General features: G+C 41.6%; 2 protein-coding genes across 6 annotated transcripts; one reads left to right on the top strand and one right to left on the bottom strand.

Moving 5' to 3' along the window:
* Nucleotides 1–18,019, top strand: LOC131125766 (oxysterol-binding protein-related protein 1-like). Of its 4 annotated transcripts, XM_058067622.2 has the most exons (27): nucleotides 1–123; nucleotides 214–299; nucleotides 361–435; nucleotides 937–1,048; nucleotides 1,119–1,204; nucleotides 1,686–1,830; nucleotides 1,906–1,973; nucleotides 2,237–2,281; nucleotides 2,549–2,622; nucleotides 3,652–3,715; nucleotides 3,788–3,889; nucleotides 3,982–4,110; nucleotides 4,186–4,261; nucleotides 4,371–4,477; nucleotides 9,253–9,421; nucleotides 10,771–10,954; nucleotides 12,538–12,613; nucleotides 13,221–13,355; nucleotides 13,436–13,533; nucleotides 13,615–13,797; nucleotides 13,875–13,982; nucleotides 14,070–14,159; nucleotides 14,540–14,666; nucleotides 14,746–14,862; nucleotides 14,933–15,056; nucleotides 15,466–15,556; nucleotides 15,703–18,019. In XM_058067622.2, the coding sequence occupies exons 1-27, from the start codon at nucleotides 9–11 to the stop codon at nucleotides 15,803–15,805; spliced, it is 2,889 nt and encodes a 962-aa protein (XP_057923605.2). In that variant the 5' UTR covers nucleotides 1–8; the 3' UTR covers nucleotides 15,806–18,019. The 4 variants fall into 4 exon arrangements, with proteins under 4 accessions (XP_057923605.2, XP_078647675.1, XP_078647677.1 ...); XM_078791549.1 differs by lacking the exons at nucleotides 1–123; nucleotides 214–299; nucleotides 361–435; ... (9 more) ...; nucleotides 4,186–4,261; nucleotides 4,371–4,477 and adding an exon at nucleotides 4,554–4,925 and having other exon boundaries at nucleotides 15,703–18,015; XM_078791551.1 differs by lacking the exons at nucleotides 1–123; nucleotides 214–299; nucleotides 361–435; ... (11 more) ...; nucleotides 9,253–9,421; nucleotides 10,771–10,954 and adding an exon at nucleotides 12,861–12,941 and having other exon boundaries at nucleotides 12,561–12,613; nucleotides 15,703–18,018.
* On the bottom strand, nucleotides 16,395–23,861 carry LOC131125767 (tetratricopeptide repeat protein 39C-like). 2 transcript variants are annotated; one of them, XM_078791552.1, is made up of 15 exons: nucleotides 23,799–23,861; nucleotides 23,373–23,597; nucleotides 21,844–21,892; nucleotides 20,963–21,091; nucleotides 20,760–20,874; nucleotides 20,318–20,696; nucleotides 19,182–19,350; nucleotides 19,034–19,127; nucleotides 18,851–18,958; nucleotides 18,669–18,778; nucleotides 18,458–18,581; nucleotides 17,263–17,360; nucleotides 17,032–17,136; nucleotides 16,905–16,943; nucleotides 16,395–16,827 (listed from the first exon to the last, which is right to left on the bottom strand). In XM_078791552.1, exons 2-15 carry the CDS (start codon nucleotides 23,516–23,518, stop codon nucleotides 16,723–16,725), a joined length of 1,770 nt encoding a protein of 589 aa, XP_078647678.1. In that variant the 5' UTR covers nucleotides 23,519–23,597; nucleotides 23,799–23,861; the 3' UTR covers nucleotides 16,395–16,722. The 2 variants fall into 2 exon arrangements, with proteins under 2 accessions (XP_078647678.1, XP_057923608.2); XM_058067625.2 differs by having other exon boundaries at nucleotides 23,373–23,855.
* Nucleotides 23,862–24,087: the final 226 nt, after the last annotated feature.

Genomic DNA, 24,087 nt, shown 5'->3' with positions numbered 1-24,087 from the left:
TTCGGCCAATGGAGGAGCAGCAGCAGCTCCTCGAGTCGGCTGAAAACGGGAGTCTCTCTCATGTCCAGAGGCTCCTTCAGTCGAGGATTAAACAAAACCCTTCACTGAACATCAACTGTCGCTGTAAGGCAAATTAGATAACTATCTAATTGTCATAACTTGGCTTGCTCGTAAAGTGATGGGAAAACGTTATCATTTTCATGTGGCTCCAAGCAACGTCCAAAGGCACCGCGGGATGGACACCTCTTCACATGGCTTGTTACCATGGGAACACGGATGTTGTGGAGGAGCTGCTAAAGGTGAGGCACCCTACTTTTGATTTTTTTTGTGTGCAGTTTATTTCATGCGATTTATTTGCAGGAAGGTGCTAATGTGAATGTGCAAGATAACATGGGTGATACACCACTACACAAAGCATCCTGCACAGGAAGGAAGGTAAACAACAACACAAGCCTTTGGCTTTCTGTTCTTTGCATTCCTCCAATCTTACCAGGTGTCCTTTCAAACCTAATGTCTCTTACCTGTTGCAATAAGGGAGGTTAATTTGTAACACTGTCAACATAAGGACATTCGTCTTTGTGATTGACCTTTAGTTGTTGCCACACATTTGTATAGTGTTCTTTGCTTCGGGAGCGCTGGCTGACTTGTTGCATCAGTCAGACTAGTCCAGAGTGTACCCCGCCTCTCTCCCAAAGACAGCTGGGATAGGCTCCAGCACCCAAGTCTATACTGTATGCTGCATGTGTTGCAAAAAATCTGAAGGAAAATGAAAGGCAAATCGGTAATACATTCATGGTTGCTGAACTGCTCTCATGATGCACGCAGAGGTCGGGCCGTTTGCTGACATCACATTGTAAAAAGTGTCAGAATTATTTATGCTTGCTGAGCTGAATGACTTTCTTATGTCTGTACTGTGTCACCCCCCACACCCCCCAGGAGATCGTTCTGTTGCTGCTGCGTTATGATGCCTTTGCGAGCGTAATCAATGGAACTGGACAGATCCCAAAGGATGTCACAGATGATGATGAAATAATTACCATGCTGGAGGGTATGCTCTTATCATATCACATGTGAAATAAATGGCTTTTGGCTCAAATATAATTTTTTTTGCACTGCAGCTGCGGAGAGAAGAGAGGCGAGGAGACGGGAGGAGAGACTTCTGGAAGCTGCCAGAGAGGGAGACATCTCCGCTCTGTCCAAGCTGGTTAGAGGCAAAGTACTTCTGTCAAATTAGGCAGCTGAAAGGATTGTGCTCTGACGTGATGATCACACATATCATGGAGTCAAAGTCGCTCAGATCAGAAAAAAAAATATTCTCAATGAGAATACAAAAAAGTCATACACAAATGTAGACTTGTCTGATGACATAGAAGTTCATAGAACTTAAAATTATTACTCTAAATTTCTATTACATTTGGTGCCAGTGTACTTTCACTGGCCAAAGTATTAGGTACAATTTAATGACTCCCAGGAGCTGGTGATAATGTTCAGTTTGATTGACATAGTCATAGGTAACTGTTTTGTTTGTCATTGTTGGTTTAGCGTGTGCAGTGGTATAAAGTAGAAGTTTTTGAATATGCCCGGTACTTTCTTAAGCATCATGAAAGGGACACAATATTAGAAATAAATATTATTTAAATTTTTTGGGTGTGGTAAATACACATATTGCTTTATGTCCACTTTAGCTCAGTGGAAAGGAGGCTGCGGATGTTCACTGCAAGGATTCGGTGGGGAACACGCCCTTGCACTGTGCTGCCTATAGAGGGCACAAGCAGTGCATAATAAAACTGCTCAAAAGTGGCGCCTGCCCGACTATCAGAAATAACAAAGGTACTGCATGGCATGATTGATTGATTAATTTATTACGGTAGTGGTGTGGCTAAATTAAATGATGCTGTGTTACAGAACAGACACCGTTGGACCTGGTACGCAATGATGAACTCAAGCAGATCCTAACTGCCCATCAACACAAGGTGACCACAATGAGTGATTGTGACAGTTTTGTGTAATTTCTGGCAGATAAATCACAGAGAAATGTTTCAAATTTTGGTATCTCATAGTGCCTTTGTTGCCTTTTGTATGTGTCCTTCACACTTCCTGTGTGACCAACACCTGTTCCCTTGTTCAGACAAATCCAGCACTGTGGCTAGCCCAATTGACCTGGAGTTAAACTACAAACACAACGCCTGTACAGCCCCTTGTCTGACAAATGTATCTTTTCCACCTTCTAACAAAGGATGCAAGCAGCCGACTGAAGAAGATTGAAGGCCCTCTCTGGAAGGTACCCAGATGTCAAAGTGTGCTCCTTTTCACTCAACATGACGAACAATGTGCCTGCTCAGACCACAGCAAATATGTTATATATTGTAATGTATCTAAAGCTTTTTCTATAAAGATAAGTACGCTTACATATAATATACAGTATATAGGTTTGTTAAGTTCATTCGCTTTCCTATCCAATTATGTATTCACAATTCACAGGAAACATTGAAAGTAAGGAATGTTACTGTCCATTGTATTTATTTTTGTATATATATATCTGCCACAGAATTCACGGTTTCTTGGGTGGCGTCTCAACTGGGTGGTAATTGAGGATGGAACAGTCTCCTGGTACCACAGACAGTGAGATCCTTTTTTTCTGTATACTATGTTCATTAGGGCTGTCCTATCAAAAATTGTAATCAAATTAAAAATTTTCCATTGAATTAATCATGATTAATCACAATTTGCGATTATGTGTGAAATATACCTATTTCGATTGTATTTTATGAACAAAAAGTAATATGATTTGAAAAGATCAATGATGGGGGACAATTAAATATATAAATATATGTATTACCAGGTCCAATTGAAGTGAAGATTTAACTCGGGCTGAAAGATAACACCCGAAACTCTATTTGCCTAACGCTAGTCACTTTAACAGTAGCACATCATTTGAACTTTAACAGTGTTATTATGAGCCATGAGGAGTTGTGTTCAAAGACACTAAGTAATTTACGTTGCATTCCAGTTTTGAGTTTAGATGTATTTTCTGGGTTTTCCAAGCATACTTAAATGCATCAAATTGTACTTCATCAGTAAAAGTTAGGTTAATTAGTGATAAGAATTTGTCCACTTTGTTCTTCGTCTTTTTGTTTATTTAGACCACCTATATGCACATAAATAAGAGATTCTTGAGATTTTTGGCGCATCCATGAATGCCATCTCGGGACAATTTGGAAATGTAATTCCGAGGAGTAGTAGAGGTGTGTTTTTGTATATGGTGTTAAAATTGCACTGCTGTTGATGTGTTCAGGTCAGAATAAAGTTATAAAAGACCATCAGACACTGTGCTCTTCCATTTGCTGTCATAACAGAGAGGTATTGGCTTGGCATAATGCATTATTTATGCTAAAATGTTAATGTAATTAATTTAGTTCATGCCGTTAACACATTTTTCGGACAGCCCTAATGTTTGTTATTGTGATTATTGTAATTCTAATTCAACTTTGTATGTAACAGAGCATCATGGGAGTGTAATGATGCTTTATAGGAACATGCTGTTTTAACCAGAGTGCCATGGAGAACAAGTTTGCAGTTACTTTACACTCGGAAGCCAAAGTTTGGAAGCAATTGCAGGTAAAATGGTACCTTTTTCCTGTCTCTTTCTAGGGCTGAATCAGTTGCTGGAGTAAGAAAACAGGGCTGTAAATCTTTAGCACAAGCTTACTGCATGGTACGTACAGAAGGTTGCATCCTCCTGTATTTTTATTAAATGTAATATGAGCATTTTGACCTATGTTTCTAGGTCAAACCGTGGGATCATTGTTTCTTCATGCTCAGGTGTGCTGATGATTCTGCACTCTGTTTCAAGGTGCCCTCAAAGATGGACTCGGTTGCAACAAGAAAAGTAAATCATCATCCCCCCTTCTTTGTTCAGTAATCTCATCTTGATGCAAGTATAGACTGTGCGTGTCAATGCTATAACAAATTCTCCTCTAGACATGGTTGGATGCTTTTGAGGCACATTCGTCTTACAGCACTCACCACTGCACCCAGCAAGAATTCCTAGAAGATGCGGACCCTGAGGGGGGCGACATTGCAACCAGCAACATAACGCAAGCTCTGCAAGTAAGATTAAAATTAATAGGCTGATGACAGAGCATCAGGTGGTCTGTTCAGTCCTCACTCTGTCCTTTGTGCTAGGCCGCCAATACATGCCAGCAGAAACTGGAGAATGAGGTGTCCATTTTCCTATCTATGGTGAAGAATGAGAACTGTGGTGAGTGTCCACAATCTGCACTGCTTAACTATGATCAATTAGTTTCATGTGTTAATTAACAGAAGAAAAGTACATGCTACTTTATTTCTTATTCTTTCCTTTTTAACAGGCCTGGCTGCACCCCTTCTACTCAAAGCTAAAGAGACCAGCGAGCTCTCCAGTGAAACAAGTGCTGCTCTCCAGCTCTGCCTTCAGCTGTTGTCCAGTCAAGAGGAGGTAGCATAATGTTTCAACTTTTGGGGGGAATTTCCTCCTCTCCCTAGACCAGGGCTTGGCAAATTTATTATCAAAAGAGCCATCATACCTCCTCTTCCAATAAAGAAAAGAGGAGCTGCAAAACATTGCACAGCTTGTAAAACGTCAAATTTTTCTTGTTAGTTCATGTTCCCTTGTTGAGGGCAGAAGAAGAGGACAGCAGTTGTGCAGTGTAGTAATCATTGGGCAAGATCTCTTTTTATGCTTCGCTCTGCATTTAGCTTGTGCATCAGTGCACACTCACACACGACACACTACCACGTGGGCAATAAGCTGTGTTTTAAGTAGAGGAAGGAGCTGAGGGATGTGTTTATACTCGTGGGTTCATTGTTCAATTGTCACTGTCAAACATTGAAAAGAGTGAACGAAGAGGACGCAAGGACGACAATCCCATCCAGCATTTGCACAGGTACATGTTCTGTTCTTCAATCAGTTCTCTTCACTTCCAATTTGGCTTATTTATATTTTGCATTGTTCAGAGTTGGTCTTAATTGCTGCAAAATGTGCTGCAAAAATTGCTGCTAAAAGCGCTATGGTTGCAGCACTGCCCATATTCTCTCTTTAATGAACTTGGTCCCTGTTGGTCAAGCTTCTGAAGCTTATGAAATATGTATCATGTTTGACATCGGGTCTCCGTGTTTTTAGAGAAGTATAACGTTTGCATGAGAACTAGTAATGTGCGGATCGATACCAAAATATTGATACTTCTGATACCACCTTTTCATGCTCTGAAATCACTTCTCAAGTCAAAAATACTTTTGATACTTGAGTCATTTGAGGTACTGCTTTCTTTTGAAACATTGGTAATGTTTAAATTTTATTTTAACACGCATCAGGTTACAATCGAATGCATCACATAATTACAATGACTTTTACAATCTGTTACATTTGTTCACTTCCTGACTTCCTGGTATGATTAGTTTTTTCATTAGTTTATTTTTTTACACATATGTAAGTATGAAGTGATGTAACCATATAGTGAAATAACGGTAACCATAATAACCATCAAAATAGTGACATAACAAACACAACATGACTCGTTCAAGACTCTTCATCCTTGTATTCAACTGCTTGTTTGTTTCTTGAATTCGTTCATCTTTGTGCATTGTTTAAGTTCCTTACTCAATCCATTCCATAGTTTAATATTACTCAGGATTGGATCGTAAACCAAATCAGTGGTATCACACATGACTGAGAACCAGCTGGACTAAAGTTGCATGTTTACACAGGGACGTGTGCACGGCATTATCATTGCATGAATGGCCACTCCAGCAGCTGCTGTCCTGTCACAGGAGTAAGCTGTTAATCATCACAGGAAATCCATAAAGAATTTTAAGCATGAAAAATGTATGTTAATGCAAATGGTGTATGCTAAATTAATTACGGACAACCGTATTTAACCATAATTGCAAGGAAAATGTCTTCACAAGCCCTTTTCTTGTGTTAAGCTGCTGTGGCTAGATATTACTATAAGTGGATTATGTATTCAACATGCTGAGATTGGCTGTATTATATAGCATTAACTGTAATTCCGTCTTCTCATTACCCTGCAACTCCCTTGCATGCTGTCTGTTATACTATAGTATTGTTGTGCTGCTGCATTTTTACTCTCTGCATATAGCCTACTGTGCATCTGGTCTGTTTTCTCTGAGTTTATAACAGCAAAAAAAAAACATGGCGCTTCAGTAGCATACACGTGGTCTGACCCACTTGAGCTGCATCTGCAGAAGTTGTCCAAGCCTGTGCATACAGTGTTCTAGAGAGGAGACCAGACCACACAAAAGAGTACATTATGTAAGAGAGGAATATAGCTCTGACTGGTTAAAGCATGCGTTCATGAAGCTTGCTTTGGGCACTGGGAACAGAAATACGCCTTTACTAAACTGTTCCCACAACAGAATTGTTCAAACAGTTTTGGTAAGATGCATTAATATTTAGGAAAATGGGTCTTGCACACCCAGCTGTTTATTAATCAGTGTAAGAAGTGTATTTTGTGACTTTTATCCATGTTTTATTGTAGTATAGAGTGACCACATGGTTCCCACAGGGCATTGAGACATGGACTGTCCTATGATTTAATTGATTTTCCCTTTTAAAGTAAGACTTATACAAACCTCACAGTTCTACAAATTAGGATTCTGTACTGGTTTTAAAATTTGGTGTTCAAGCATGTACGTACTTATAGTGCCACACAAATAAGCCATTCTCTCACAGTAACTATCAGCGCAGAGGCAGGAAACCTGCAGCATAATCTTTTTTCTCACCGCTTCACTGCACACTACAGAGTGGAAGACGGCATATTGCCCTTCAAACCTCTGGAGATCAGAGTGATCACATGTCTGACCTCCACTTAAGTAGCTACCTTGTGGGGTTGTGACCCACTGACTGTCATCTCTTACCCAAGAGGGGTTTCACGGGTAAAATCTATCTACTGCTCCACTCATTTCCTTCTTTTAGGCTCATTTGAGTCTTCTAAAGGAGATATTTGACCTTGGCTGTGTATAATTTGGGTTATTGACTGTATTCTTATTCTTTTTCACATCTATCAATAGATAGCATGCTACTATAGTTTTCAAATCTCTACACTTGGGGTTGTTTGCCAAGGACAAGCAGTCCTCCCGATTCCCCCCGGCAATGGCACAGCATCAGCGGGGCTCAAAATAGCTCCATTGGTGCTCAGGCAAAAGTGGATGCGGGAAGAGTGAAAAAGCTGGCATTGATTATTCTTGTGCTGTCAAATGATTACAGTTGTTAATCAGATTTATCACACTGTTCAAATTAATCGAGATTAATCACAATGTCACACTGTCTGAAATGTCAGGGCAGGTTTATTTATCTTTGTTTGTATTAACAGCACCAAAGTAATTGAAAAGTCAAATAGCAGAATATTTGACTGAGGAGTTGTTCAAAGACCACCTCATCATTTAATTTGATTTCAGGTTTGAGTGAATTTTCTAGGATTTCCGAGCATATGAACTGTGAGCGATCACACATTTATCATGCCATTCCAACGAGGCTCAGTATAAGAGGTACTGAGGAAACAAATTGTTAGTATTAGCAAGGGGCTTGTGGCTGTGTGTCAGAAAGATTAGATGTGGTTCAGGTATTTTTACTAGATTGTTAAAAGGGTTCAAACGGAGGAAATACTGTTGGGAGTACCCGGTGGTACATATGTGTCGGGTTCTGTTGTAAGGAAGATGCTGGTTATGCTCTCCTGGGCCAGTGGTTGGCAACCTTTTAATGTCAAGATACACTGTATCAGTGTATGATCTTTTGGGCTGTAGAAGCACTCCCACTTGAAATATACAAATTTGTTTATGGCAAGAAGATGGACATCAGATGGACACACTTCTGTATGTTAAATCTTTAGTGATTGTCTGGAAGATGTCACAAGTTCAGCACTGCACTTCAGTGCATCGCATGGGAAAAGTAAGAAGCCCTGAACTAGGAAATGCCGGCTTTATTATCTTGTTCTAAGGCTCCACCCTCGCAGTGGTGATACGCTCTCCGACGTGGATCTGTGGTGAGGCTATGTAACTGGTTCAAGCTTGTTTCCGTCTCGGACAGGGGTAGGGAACCTATGGCTCCGGAGCTATAGCTTTTGATGACTACATATGGCAGACATTTATTCACAATAAGATGTGTTTTTGTGTGTGATAGGACACACGGTGGGGCATTTTATATATGCATTATTTTACCATGATTATTCAGTTATAATGCAACAACTTTGCTGACACATTGACAATGGCATTGCATTTCCAAGGTGTTGTTTCTTTTAGACCCCCGACTTGATCATTCTGGTGGCTTTATTCCTACATCTGCAATATTTATGATTTGTAAAAAAGCCTCTGTGAACATTCAGTAACAACGGATGAATGGAACAAAGCTGCCCAAGACAATAGTAAACACTGATCTGCTGTATATCTCAAAGGCTTGGCTCAGGTTTCAGAAAGGGGACACACAATACCGGCCTTTAGATATCTGGGTTCCGGGTGTTCGGTTCCAATCAGCGGAAGCCAAATCTGATGCCAGGTTCTCAACAAGGAGATGTTATCAGAGCCATGTTGCACTGAGCAGTGGCCACCAATACCAATCAAAATATGACAATTCTATATATTTGGATGCATCAACAAGTCTGTATGTGCCTAACACTAGTCTCTTTAACTTTAACTGCATTATTCTGAGTTATGAAGCCTTGTGTTCAAAGACACCACATGACTTAGGTTGAATTCACATGTTTTGAGTGTAGATGTATGTCAGTAGGATTGGAAGAAGCAGAGTCTGAGGACACAAACGCAGAAGGTCACATCACCATAGCAGAGTAAGCAAAAACACTCCCCAGTGGCAAACCTCCGGGAGTGGACTGGTTTCTGAATGCTCTGGATGTTGAGGGACTGTCTTGGCTGACATGTCTCTTCAACGTTGCATGGAAGTTGGGAACAGTACTTATGGATTGGCAGACTGGAATAGTCGTCCCCCTTTTCAGGAAGGGTGACTATATAGTCTATAGTCCAGTCTATTCCAGAGTGCTGGAGAGAAGGGGTGTGGCCGCAGACAGAATAAAGTTAAGAGCAATAGACATTTTGTCAGAGACATATGACTTGACGTGAAGCGCATGCGTTAATGGAGCTGAAACTTTTAAAGTAATTAAATGAATGAGTTACCGCTGTTATCGTGCTATTTTTGACAGCCCCAACAATAATGCATGCCTGGGTGTGTTTGTTGTATCCCTCCAGGTTTGGTCCCTGAAGTTGGAGCAGGAAGTGGAGAAGAACAAGGCTCTAACAGAGGCGCTGCAGACCATAGCGACTGAGCACCACAAGCTCAAACAGTCTTTGTGCAGGAGCAGGAGGTCGTCCACTCTCAGCACACTCACGGAAGATGAATTCTATGATGCTTTGTCAGGTCAGTAGACCAAGTATCGTCACATTTTCATGACCTGACATGATCAATGTCTGCTCAGATGACATGGCATGACTGGGCTACTTCCTCCTACAAGGTGTTTGTGCACGAGCAACAGTCTGTCACAGGAAAGCCTGCATTATTCATAGAGGGCGCTGACAATTGAACACTTTTTTTTTTTTGCCTATAGGACTCTCCAGCGGTCTCAAACTTAATTTACTTGGGGGCCACTGGAGCTCAGGTCTGGGTGAGACTGGGCTGCATCAGGTCCCCCCCCCCAAAAAAAATGCATTTATTAAAAACAAAAAAATGTAAAAAACTTTGATTTGGTTCCAATTTTCTACAAGAAAAGCTCTGATAAAACATTCCACTGTTCTCAAATATCTTTTTATTTTTCTACACAAAATAAGATGAAAAATAAACAAATCAAGAATAAAGAAAATCAATCAGTAATAAATAAATATAATAATAATAAAACGGCAAATAATAAAAACTTAAGAAACCACATATAGTTGGTGGGTAGACAAATTATTTTTTTCAGATTAAAATGAACAAAGCATTATTAGAGCCCTGTAGACATGACAAAACACGACTATAGTCACATTTATACTCTTTTTATTTACAACATTACGCAACTGCAGGGTCTTGAGAGACATGCTAACTCGCAAACTAGAGAGCTAGCGACCTAAACGGTAGGCTTCAAGTTATTTCCTTTAAACTTAAATAGCCAAAAACTTACCACTTCCACACGGATAGGGAGGATAACTATTAACAGTTATTTAACCTTTAACATGAACATTAATGAAACGTAATAATTTTTTCTGGGTACATGATACCATACAGCATCCATATCAAACTTGGCGGACCGCACTAACATTAAACTTTCATATCAAGGCGGGGGCCTCAAACTAGTGTCCTGCGGGCCACATTTGGCCCGTGGGCCGCAGGTTTGAGACCCCTGCTCTAAACTGTGCTCAGCATTTCTGTTGAATATCATACAATAACATAGAAGAAATGCTTTTTAATGACAATTAAATGAATGTGAAAAGCTGACACATGCAAGCATGAGGTTGCCTGTGCAGCACTCTGCCAATATTACTCTGATGAATGAGAGCAAAGCATACTGTGTCACAGAAACTGAAGCATCTGTGCAGCTTCTCATTGGAACACAATGCTCAGGTGGGGTTTGGCTAGGCAGTAGGGAGGAGATAGCGGCGGCAGGGAGGTAGTTGAAAACCAACTGGAGTTGCATATTTGTGTTGTGTGAACTGATGAGGCTGCTGCTGCTTGCCGAGAAGCTGCCTTGTATTTGTGGCATGATTCTCCAACATATGCCCATTGTCTTCCTACAGAGTCGGAGTCCGAGTTGTCTGTGAGCGGCTTCCTGTCAGTGGCCAGCAACTCCTGGGAAGAGGACGAGGTGAGCGACGCCCCCCTTCTCAGCAGCCTCTGCCATCCCAGCACGCTCAGGGGGGCTGCCGGAATGTCAGGGGAGGGTAACCAAGGCAACCAGAACAATGCCGCCAAGAAGCACAGGTGGGACATGCTCCAGTTATGATGTCATGCTTGTTTGCGGGTGTGAATGATGACTGCTGATCTCACATCTCTTCTGTTCTGTTCCGTGTTTATAAGATCATTATCGCGGCAGGAAGGAGGAAAGCTGGCAATTCATTTTGATGTTATTTGTTGCCATGATTGTCTGATATCAGAGTAGCACACCTCAATTAACAAGAAGAGAAGGTGTAACAGGATAGCATCTTTCCATTATGCTGTGTTGTTGTCAGCGGGTGTGTTTGTATGAGGGCCCGATCCATAGAGAATATGCCTGTTTTGTTTTAACTCTCCAAAGCCAACTGTGCATGAGGCGATCTGTGCTGGGTGCTTTGTTGCTTGACGATGGGGCAATCTTTCATTTCCACTGTGCCACATTCCAACTTGGCTTCTCTTCCTTGATACAAGAAGTGATCCTTGAATTATTTAGCATGTTCTGGCAGAGACCGAACGGGAACAAAAAAAACCAACAAAAAAAACGAGCAGGCTGTGTGTGCATCTGTGCACTAAAAGGATCAAACAAATGTGTCTTGTACCAGGTTATATTGCAAAATCAAATCTGTGTATGTTCTCTTTATTTAGTCTGCATTTAGCTTTTTGGACACATTCTATATAGCATATCTGAGCTGCCATTGCATTTTTTTACTGTATTCACCACAAAATGAACTTTGATGTACATGTCGCCTACAATAATAAAAAGAGGCCACCTTTATAAACAGAAATGCAGAAACATTTACGGTGGGAGGAAGACTAACTGGGCCACAAGTGAGTGTACTTGCATCGGTGCGCTGTTTCCACTGCTGTTTTCTGTCATGCCCCCCCAAGGGACAGAAATACATTGCCCCCGATCCCATTTTGAAATAATAGAGAAACCGATATTTATTCATTCATCTGTAATACACATGATGAACTCGAAACTGTTAAATCTTGGTAGGTTTGCCTTCAGATAAAAGCCCCCCTCTCCCCACGGGACAGTTCCCTGCATCCACACCCCCTCTTTGAGAAGCAATGCTATAAGCGCAGATGGAGCCCAAGCTCTCTCACTGACTGGCTTGTTTATTTAACACAAATAATAGCTTGTATTTGGGTAGACACCATCTGCCTTCTGCACAAATAATTGTACAATTGCATGTATGAGGACGGGCGGATACAGAACTGGGTCCATTTGTAAAGGGCAAAGAGGCTGCTGATGAGCAATTTCTTTGTTCTACTTGACAAATGCAAGCTGTTTTCTATGCAATAGTATACACCACGCTCAAATGCATGCGTAAAGACGCACATGGCCTGACTGAACTTGGCTCATTAGCTTCCAGGTGTAAGGTGACATCGTCTTCTATTGAGCTTTTAAAATGGCAAACGATGCCAATGAGTTGTTTCCTTAGATTACACTGTGTGCCTTGTTGGAGAAAGGTGTAACTAGTGTAACTAGGTCACTGCTCAGATTCAGTTTTCTAATTTTGTACATTCTCAGCAACATTAATTAACACAGCACAGTGAATATAGCAGTATTTATTCATATTACAAGACAAGAATAACCAACTCTTTTTCTCACCTCTATTGTTCCATAGAACATCTCTGCCGGCGCCCATGTTCCCCCGAAATGACGTCAGCATCTGGAGCATCTTGAAAAAGTGCATTGGCATGGTGAGTGTAAACAAACACGATCCTTCATATTTGTCTTCCTTTAGCACACAAATGACTGCAGGTCAGAAATATACGTATATCTATATATTATCTATATTATATCTATATCTTTTAATCAAAATAACACACAAGAGCTTTCAACACTATCCATGTAACATAGATCCCCACCTATTTGCATTCACTTTGTTTTGTATGGTTATTTATGTAGCAAGTACTAGTTTGATGCCTCTACTGTCTACTGCTGCAGCTATGAATCCAGCAGAGGTCACTGTCTCACAAGTCGATTCGCTCAACAGTTTCCAGCAGGAAGATGCTTTGACGACATGAAGTTGCGTAACTGCACAGTACAGTAATACAAGCCCTGTCATTCACCGGTCAAATGTCTGAAGGGGTATGCAACTGTAAAAAGTTTTAGAACCACTGGTTTAAATTGCCAAAGATTTTAATGGGTGCGTCCATTAAATGCTGTTTTGTGGGTGTCTTGTAACACAACCCCTACAAATAGCAGGGCTCTGCAGTATTCTCAATGTACACGAACATTGCATTTAATATTTACAGTAACATTAGTAGATAAAATAAGAATTATTGCATCCCTGTTGTCTCTCAGGAGCTGTCCAAGATTGCCATGCCAGTGATATTTAACGAGCCTCTGAGTTTCCTCCAGCGAATAACGGAGTACATGGCGCACACCTACCTCATCCACCAAGCCAATGCCACCACAGACTCTGTGGAAAGGATGAAGGTGCCCATATTCTTGTATCAAACTTTGATACAATGCATGAGGTAGCGGTAATAACGTCATCGTCTGCACACGCTGTGCAGTGTGTTGCAGCATTTGCTGTGTCCGCCGTAGCGTCACAGTGGGAAAGGACTGGGAAACCCTTCAACCCCCTACTGGGTGAGACGTACGAGCTCATCAGGTTAGCAGGACTCATTCATGTGTGTTAAATGAACTATGTTAAAAATATGCTAAAACGGAACAATTGCTCTCTCGCCACCAGAGACGATTTGGGCTTCAGGTGGGTGTCGGAGCAAGTGAGCCACCACCCTCCTGTCAGTGCCTTCCATGCCGAGGGCCTCAAGGAGGATTTCGTCTTCCACGGCTCCATCTACCCTAAACTCAAGTTTTGGGGTAAGAGCATAGAAGCGGAGCCCAAAGGAATCATCACACTGGAGCTTCCCAAGTGAGTGTTAACAACTCTGTGTGAGGTTTGTTGTGTTCCTCCTCCGTTGCTACTTGTCACCACCTTTCTCCTTCCAGATACAATGAAGCCTACACCTGGACTAACCCCACCTGCTGCGTACACAACATCATTGTGGGCCAGCTTTGGATCGAGCAGTACGGCAGCATGGAGGTTGTCAATCACAAGTAATGGTGCTTTTGTGCTGTTGACATGAAGGCATACACTCACATACCATTTGAGGAGAACTGATCTAGAGTCTGATTGTGTGTTAGGACTGGAGAGCGATGCAGCATAACCTTCAAACCCTGTGGTCTCTTTGGCAAAGAGCTCCACAAAGTGGAGGGATACATTGTAGATAAAAGGTATGCTCTGACCGTGTAGGTCTGCTCTATGTATCAGCCTGTGAATATATACGTATTATATATATAGAAAGGACAAACAGACCCGCCAACATGTATGCATTTTGATCCTTGAATACACTCCATGCTATCAAACTATGGTGTAGAATTAAGTTTTATACATATTTTATGTTTATTAGACTCATTTACAATAAAGAAAATAGGGTAATACCTTGTGTGGGTTGTTTGAGTAACCTGTAACACTGTAAATACCATATTTTATAAGTATCTGTTTTATGTAAAATCTGTATAGTAGTAGTATTCTTTTGTTTATATGTAAACATTATTTACTATTGTTGTCAAATTCCTAGTGTGGTTTTGAATCCATGGTTATATATTTGCAGCAAGAAGAAGCAGTGCGCCATCTACGGCAAGTGGACTGAGTGCTTATACACAGTTGACCCCGCCACATTCGACGGCCACAAAAAGTCAGACAAAAAAACTTTGGAGGAGAAAAAGGCATTCAAACAGGTAGTTTTGATTTGTTTTGATTTTTTTTTTTGCTTTTGGCACCACCACATGTATCAAAGTGTGTGACCTGTGACCTCAGAGTAGCATGGATGAAGAAGCTGAGGAAATGCCTCCACCTGAGGCCGAGACGGTCCAGGTCATTCCGGGAAGTGAGCTCATCTGGAAGATCACGCCTCGGCCTGATAACTCGGCCAAGGTCAGAGAGTTTGGAATGATCTATTGTCTTTCTCTTCACCCCACTACTGTACTCTCTCTCTACTTTGCAGTTTTATGCCTTCTCCACGTTTGCCATGCAGCTGAACGAGCTGGACAAGAGGGTGGATGGCGTGCTGCCGTCCACGGATAGTCGCCTCAGACCTGACATACGTGCTATGGAGAATGGCGATATCGGTACAGTCTATCCGCTTCATATGACATTGGTAAAAAACATGCAAAAAGTATTCTCAATTCAGCGTTTTTTTTTTTAGTCAAACAAACCTCTGGCAAACTGGAGGTGAGGGTAAATATTAATCGAATGCCATTAATTCATGTGAATAAAACAGACAGGCTCAAAATACTGTCTAACCCTGCGTCTCAATGAGGTGAGAGGACAATAGAAAAATATTTGTAGCAGCATCTGAGAAACCACTTTGTCTTGGTGCATAGAATTATGGTGCATTCAAAGACCCCCCAAGTGGGAATAAATGCTCTGGTAAACGTAATGAAAAAACACAACAAACTTGCAAAAGCTGTAAAAAAAATTAAAAAAAACCTTATCATGATCTATCTATCTAAACATATTTGTGTGTGTGCATGGAAGATGTAGCCAGTTCGGAGAAGAAGCGACTGGAGGAAAAACAGAGAATGGCCCGCAAGAATCGTAGCAAGTCCACAGATGAATGGAAAACGAGGTAAACGATATCCCTTTCTCCCATTCATAGTGTACTGTTGAAGCAACCTGTGCATTAAATTCTTACTACCGGTTGCGCTGCTGTGCAGCGCCCCCTTCTGGACATAGTGCACTAATGCAACTGTATTGTTTTCCTTACTTTCATAGGTGGTTTCAGCAAGGACCCAACCCACACACCAAAGCTCAAGACTGGCTCTGCTTGAAAGGCTACTGGGACAGGAAGTATAGCCAGCTGCCTGACATCTACTAGAAAGATGGATGCACAGCTAAGAACCATTTCTACTTACTTTTGGAAATGTTTTAGATGTTTAACAGTAGGTGCATTCTGGTTGACTTCGGTGTGAACATAAGTCCTCATTTGTAAAAGTAGTTCTTTACCACTGGCGCTTTGGTGAATGCATAGTTTTATTGTGTGTAGTTAAAAGATTTAGTATTGTAATAAAAGTAGCAAGATAATGAAATTGACTGGATCAAATATTTTTCATATGTGTATAGAGTAGAGTGGAGCACATACACGACTGTGACTCAATGTAGCATATATTTTTTACACCAAGTTCGGTATGATTGTATAGTCCTAGCAATAGATGCATTCATTTGGGAGTGCATGCATGTCAATAACTATGCAAGTCTCACTACCACCTCCAACACCCTCTTCATGTGAGTAGCTGGTAGACTCTCTTCCACTCCACATTATAATTATTTTAGGATCTAGACTTTACAATTCTAAAGTTGTTAAATTAGAATTGGTTTTGCTTGCTTGGATTAAAAACTGCATGATGGATCATCTTTATCTTCAGTGGCTTCTTTAACAACTTAAACAAGATTTTAGCGGCACAGAATTCATTTCAAACTGATTTATTTCACCAGTGTCTAATAAAACCAAATTCAATATTTTTAACATAGAACATAAAGAGGAATTAGTTTACAGCAAAAACGTACCCCTGTGCCTGTGTGAACCATCAAAGGTTGTCACATATACAGTACATAAGAAATACGTGCAAAACATTTTGGGGGTAGTCACGTTTAAAAATGTGCGGTGTAATACTCCTACCTGCAGATTAGCAAAGGCAACCACAGAGCTGTGCTTCCTTTTGGCTCAGAAAACCAACAGACTTTAAAATGTAACATTTGTAATTGTACCGTTTTGGGGGGGTCTATTTACCCCCATTATTGCTGATTGTGTCTGGGCTGAGCTGCAGCTCTCATGGAGGCAAGAGCGGAGTGGATGCGAACATGAAGCCTGTTCTCAAAGTCATAGCCTGCATAGTCCTCCTGCAAAAGAAAACAGTTCTAAACTAGCACTAGCATGTGTGTTAGCCTTCTTGCGTTCAACAACTATACTCTGATACCTTTGCCTGAAGCATCAATGTATGGCCTTTAGCTGCAGACTGGAAAAACAAGTCAAAATATCACCCTTAGAACACACTCGATTATGTGTCTGACATCTCACAGGAATTACCGGTAGATGTTTACTACCTCAGGATCGGCGAGGAGCACACAGGCCAGCTCGTAGCAGGAGTACGGCTGCACGTACGAGTTGCTCAGCAGGCCCACCTCATCGCGTGAAGCCGCATGGAAATACTGAAAGAACAGTGTACAATCAGTTCCAGATAATCTCATTGAGCTCCTATCATCATTATTGGCTATCTAGGAAACATGGCATGCAAATTTCCCCACTGAGGGACGAATAAAGGCATATCTTATTACCTGAATGGCATCTTGAGTGTTATGGAGGCATTTGCTCACGGCACCCAGAAGCAGGTTTTTCAGCCCCGCACATGAGGCGTCATCAATAGCCTGAAGGACTAAAAACAAAAGGCTCTTACTTTTTACTTGTCATTCATGAAAACAATTAAAAATATAACAAGGGGGAGTCTATAAGAGTATGGGGGTACAAAAGAATAGCACCAAAGAGGAAGGACTAACAAAGAATAGATGGATACCAAAGAGTAAAGGGCAAGGAAACCATGAGATCATATTGTAGTGGAGTACTAAATAATTAAAGAATAGTGGGTTATCAAAGATTAGGAGGGACCCAAGATAAGGGATAGCACAATGACATAAAACAGTGTAACCATACCAAGTAGAATGCACCATAGACTAGCAGGCTAACAAACCAGTGTTGCCAGCTTGGTCATTTCTTTTTTTTTGTGCTAAATCTGGCACCATTCCAAACGCTTTTGTCATATTTTCTCTAAAGTGACTTGTGACTTTTCCTGGCATTGTGGGAGTTTTTAAAAGTGAACACTGTATCTTTACTTTTGCTGAACACTCCCTGCACCTGCCTATAATTGCACTGACCTTTATGTCTCGTGTAAAAAGCCATCTCATCAAACTTGCTTAGAACGTTTAAGCCCATTTTTGTTTAGTTGTTCTCATTTTAACTGCATACCTCTTATATTTTGCAGTTTTATGGCACTGATTGCATTGCTTGCTCCACTGTAAATATAATGTATTGTGCTTCTAAATAAAATGTATTATCTGTCAGCGTGTCAGAACATGTGATGGGAAACCGTTGTGTGATAAATGAGTAGTTCTAACTGCAGGATAAAAAGTGGAGTCCAGATGTAATTGTTGTACTGTCTACACTTTGACAGACGCTGGCCAAGATAAAAATATTTAAACTATTTTGCTTTGATGAAGTGATGTCCAATTTTAAATTAACCAACCAAGTCTATTTATAGTTCTAAATGTAATTAATGTGGTTGTAATCACTTTTTTTGTCTGTCCTATGTGGTTATGATAATGATTTTTTTCATGCTTAATATGCAAATTAGTTGATGACATCACTTAATGACTTCCAGGACAGCTAATAGCCACTTTCCATACTGAGGACTTGGCAACAGTGTCCCAAACGAGGCTGCAACAGTCAATAGGAGCCAACCAAAGCGTAGAGGAGTACCTTGCATCATGGCATGTAGCTTGCTGGTGGAGCAGTTGGAGAGAGCTTTCCATAGATAGAGAATCTCAATGACTGACAGGATACAAAGTTCTTTGGACAGACTGGAGATCCTCAACTTCTCAGCCTGTGACAACATGAACATGAGCATACCTGCATGAACATGAACCATTGAGTCAAAGCAGCAGAGCACAAATTGTATCTACTCACTGACCTTCTTCATGGAGAAGAGCTCTATTTGGTTATTCTTGCGTTTGAAAAGGATTTGAACATCCTTAAAGACGGTTAGCGCTCCCTGCAGGTCACCCATGGCTCCCTGGCAGACTGCAGCAACAAGACAAACATGAGCACATCTATGGCAAGCAGGAGTCGACACAAAGTATAGACGCTTCCTACCTGCGGTCAAATAGGCGTAGTAGCACTGGGACCAGCGGGACTCATTCTTCAGTCGCTCAAAGGCCCTGAAAGCCTCAGAGTAGTTGAGCTGGATCATGTTACACCAACCTGAAGCATCCAGCATGCATACGTATGTAAGCACGGAGGCACGTCATAGATGTCATTTAGCAGAAGAAACCATACCTATTTCATACAAACACACATGCTGGATCTCACGCTGCTCTGAAGCCAACTCCAAGGCATTGCTGAAGGATGTCAAGGCGCTGCCGATCTGGCTCTACACACAGGAAGTCAGCATTCTACTCGTCTGTGCCCTTCTTGACGCACTTACCTCTAGACGCTGGACTCTGCCTTTGAAAAACATGAAGAGCGATGAGTTGGGGTAGGTAGTCTCTTTCTGCTGAAGAATGGCTTTGGCCTCCACAAGGCCTAAGTATGTGTCGCTGCCGTCCAGGGCGAAGAAGGGCTGCACTACCGTGTGGTACCACAGGAGGGCCAGGCTGTCACAGGACACAAAACATGTTGAGTATGTCACAAGCCTTTGGTAAGCCTTTTGCAGTTCTATTCTAAAGTTAGACGCTTACAGTAACAAAGATACACCTGCCCAAATTCATGCAGTAAACATTGATACAATACGTGGACAAAATACATTTTAACAATGATCACCTTGGTGGAGAAAACACAAGCAAAGACGCCGGATGACCTATAATTTATTTTGGATTTAGGTTTCCCATAGCAGATAATGGAAATATATATAAGAAATATTTCAATGTTCCACTACACATCTAACACAGGAAATAGGCCTTTCATTGTTATTACATTATTATTAGAAATAAGATTAACATCTGTTCTGGTGTCATGAGCACTTTAAATCGCCCTTGGTGATAATTGCTGTAATGTGGAGGCCACTTGCAGCACCGAGGGAAGGTGGAAGTTCATCCCAAGCAATGATGGATCGACCACAAGTTTTTCGGTGTCGCACTATACTGCTTCTTACAAATAAATACCTGCCTCTGACTATTTCCTTTTTTTATGATATAAAAATCTATTTGTATATGAGCAAATTTAATTCAGTTGGTTTCAGTTAGTTTCCAAAGTTAGGTTTTCAGTTTTATTTTGTTTTTTAAATATGTATTTTTACTGTACTTGTCATTATTTTCAGGGGTTTATGTTTGCTTGTAGAGTGTTTGCTCTGACATGTTGCCATTAAAGAATACCTTGCTCCGTTTATGCATCTTCTTCTCCCTAGGTGGTAAACCACTGGTGTTTGATGTTCATTACTGCCACCACATGGATGTATTTATCCTGAACCACTGCCACGCATTGTGGTTAATATACACGTTCAAGTGACCATCGATGGTGACCGGCTTTGTGGTTGATCGCTCCAAGCTCACTTCAGCTTTTTGAGAAATGGAACATCACCTCTATTTGAATGCAGGCATCCAGAAAAGAATAGAGAATACTCACGTAGCTAAGGGGGCCTTCATGTCCGTACTCTGGCTGGCGTAGGCAAGCGCTGACAGTCCTTGGAGGCGATCGCCAGGGAAGCCCAGCAGGTTGACAATCTTGAGGAGGTGTGGCGGGACCATGGAGATGCACAGGTGAAAGAGGCCATAGCCGAAGCTCACCGAGCCTTTGAGCCGGTCCAGGGCTTCGGTGCTGATGCTGTCGTACCTGTGGGAAGGACTTGGCCCCGGGGAGGATTGTGATGCCGGTGATGGGGAAGGAGGTGCTTGCTGCTGGGAAGCCCTCCTCCTGCCGCTCTCCTGCAGCTGTGTGATGTCACCGTAGCATTTGTTGTAAACTTTCCAGGCCTTACGGAGGATCCAACCTGCTTTGATGTACGCTGTGGCGGATTGACGATATCGCCGTTAGCAACATGAAATGCTCCAGTGTGAACGCACCCTACCTGACAGCTCCTGCTTTGTGAAAGCCAACACTGCCAGGTAAACCTGGCAGTCAGCGATGATGATCTGCCTCTGGAGTCGTTCAAGAGCGACCGCCCCCGACCTCCGAGAGTCCGCCTGCCCACATATGAAGGTACTCACACAACTTTTCACACCAGAGTGGCCACAACATGGATTTTCTCTCAGTAAAGCTACGCTGACTCACCGTGCGCTTGATTTTGCTTTTGAGGGTTTCGATGACGCCGGCGTTTTCATTCTCGCACAGCCTCTCTGTGGCTTTGAGGTCCTCGGAGGCCAGGTGCATCTTCTCCTCTTCAAAAGTCATCATGGCATTCTACCAAAAACAGAAAACAGTGAATGGAACCTCCAAAACCACTGGAAAACATGCTTTTAAATTCACACAAAACTTGAAAACACGAGACAGTGCATTCTGTGCCTTTTTTGTGACATTAAAAAAGTCATTGCCTTATCGCTTGTGATTTAATTGTACTGTGTTATCGTTGTTTACGTTTCTAGTGGTTCATGGTGGGTAGCTTCTTTTTACACTTTTCATCATCTCAGGGTTTCATCTTTGTAGATTTTTTTTAATTTTACAAATAGAAATGGTTAACTTCTTTTTACACATACAGTATGTGACAGTAAGTATTCATTCAGATGAGCACATTGGCCTACAGTTAATTCAGGTCTTATGACTGCTTGCATGTACAGTAAAAACAAGGAATTTGGGTTTGAAATCCAAACAAATTGGAGGTTCGACCGTTGCGGTTCCATTGAATGCTCTAACAATAATAAAATAAACCCAATTAACTGCAAGACTAATAATATTACTAATGATAAATAAGTAGTAATTTGCACGCAACACCCACACACACACACACACACAGAAAGTGCACAATCTAATCCTGGATTGATCTGAGGATTAACAAGCCTCCAGAAAAGTAAAGTAGAGCTAAATCTTTTCATAATGTCTCATTGATTGTATAAAGCAACATTTACAACAAAAACTGTGCCATTAGTACAAACTACTCCTACTTCCTATTTTCACAGTGTTGAGCAGAGGTGCACTGTGTCGCAGCAACAACTCACCAGAAAACTGACAAAACTGGCCCCGAAGCTCATGAGTGGACTGTGGTTCCTGTGGTGGAAGGACAACAACACGACTGATGAGGGACAACAAGTCGAGCAAGTCACTTATTCAAACCCATCAATTGAGTGAAAACAGTGCAGTACTTAGAGCAACCAGCAGAGGCACTGCTGAGTCCATCTCAACTAGATTGATACAACATAAAATACATTATTTTAGCTCTCCATTAATTCCATAATGTCCCTGTGAGAAAATTCGACTCCATTCTTATGATCGTTAGCGTTTACCAGTCCATGGTGAGACTGTTCATCAACATGGGTAAAAACAGGACACCCCCTCACTGTGCAATGCAATTAGAGGGAGAGATGACATTCAAGCATCCAGTAGGGGGTCGAGTCACATGGGGGTGGGTGCGTGGGGGGGGGGTGTCACCGGATGATTTGACAGTTGCTTGATAGCATTACATAAAAGAAAAACCCCAACACCTTGCTGTACTGGTTCCTGTTGTAACTTGCTTACTTATCTCGAGGGAGAATGCAAAATTGATTAGCTTATTTCTGTTGACATGTAAAATGGATTAGAAGTGGATGCATAAATAAAAGTGACCATAGATCAAACAAGAAACACCAAATGATGTCTTGGTTTAATTGTTTACATTATGAAATCCTAAACAGTGCATCAATTCATGCCTGGAGAACACCCAAACCAATATTATGATGGGATTTTCAGTCACAGGGGTTGTTTGAACACTGGCTCTGTGAACATTAGCTGAAGGCTATTTGTACAATATGAATATTTCTTGTGACCTGACACACCTGCCTGACAAAGATATGGGGGATGGGGGTACCCAAGCACACACCCAAAAACTATCTAAGAGTCATAAGTCATATAACGTAATAAGCATAATTTCTATTACAAAAAACATGTAAGTCAGTGATCTGCAGACAGTTGTTACATAGGCTAACAAAATAAGACACATAACAACTAGGGTCACTTTTGTTACACACCGAGACAGTAACAGGCGGAATAGCATAGGAAGCCCTTTGTAACCACAACATATTCATGTATTCATGTATTCATGTATTGCAGACAAACACTTGTAACACAACATAAGGACTCATGTACACAATACAGACTCATTGTAACTCAGGCAGATGTGTAACACAGGTGGTCATTTGTAAGGCAGACACCTGCAAGTTAGGTTTAAGGACATAGAGAAACAGACATTTTGGAACCAAGACTATTTTCTATTAGAACAGACTCACCCGTGTAGGAAGACTAAGTTTGGACTCAAGTTACGGGGTAAATGGAAACAGGCAGGCTTAAACAGTAACAAAGGAAGTAATTTGTAGCACAGACAAACGACAGGAGACAATGTAATAATTAATTTAATACCATTAATGTATGTAACTCCGGCATAGACACTTCAGACAAACGTATCTCATTATAGACAGACCCCTTGAATTATTTCATCAGTGACGAGCAAGTACATGTCAGGCAGAGGCGTGATGGATCCCAAGTAGACACTCACCTGTACGCTCTGAACAGCTTGTCGCTCTCCTTGAATCCATTGTTGAGAAGCATATTGATTCCTTTCAGCGCCAGTTCGGCGTCGTTCACAGGCTCATTTTCGTCGTCCTCCACGGTGGCCCGGGCGGCTTCCGTCGGGTCCGCCATTGATGGTGGCCGCTGCCACCACAACCACCAGGCGCAGCAGCAAACACGGGGACGACTAAGTCAGTGTGGCCGAGAGAAGCTGTTGGAGAGCGGGAGGGAGTCAGGCACAGGCTCACACGTCCGCGTGTGCTGTCTGGTGACTATAGACTTAGCCAAAGGCGAAGTCCGGATTTAAGGCGTCCATTTCTGGTTTCTACCGTAAACGACTTGTGAAAAAATACACAGTTTTTGAAGTCTTAGGTACCACTTATAGACGTAAATATCGCCTTTTGGTGCTCACCGCGATCTATTAGTCACACGGGCGGCCCGCAGCTGGTTTGTGTTCTAGTCAAGGAAGTGTGCTGCATTCAAGTAAAATGGGAATTATTACTATCTCAGTAGTATACCTATAAAATGCTTTGCGGGACTTACACACATAAAATAATGGAAGTTTACACTCTATCACACTATCTATACTGATAGTTGTATTCGGCAGCACAGAACAATAATGTAACAAGAGTATGAGGCAGATGAATAGCATATTTGCTTGTACAAGTTCATATTAGTGGTTATTTAAAGAAGGCAAATAA

The sequence above is a fragment of the Doryrhamphus excisus genome, linkage group LG6, assembly GCF_037039965.1.
Source record: "Doryrhamphus excisus strain RoL-2023G ecotype Guam linkage group LG6, RoL_Dexc_Guam_v1.1, whole genome shotgun sequence".
NCBI classification, from domain to species: Eukaryota; Metazoa; Chordata; class Actinopteri; order Syngnathiformes; family Syngnathidae; genus Doryrhamphus; species Doryrhamphus excisus.
Note: the sequence above shows the minus strand (reverse complement) of the source record. Positions and strands in the feature narration are given on the sequence as shown.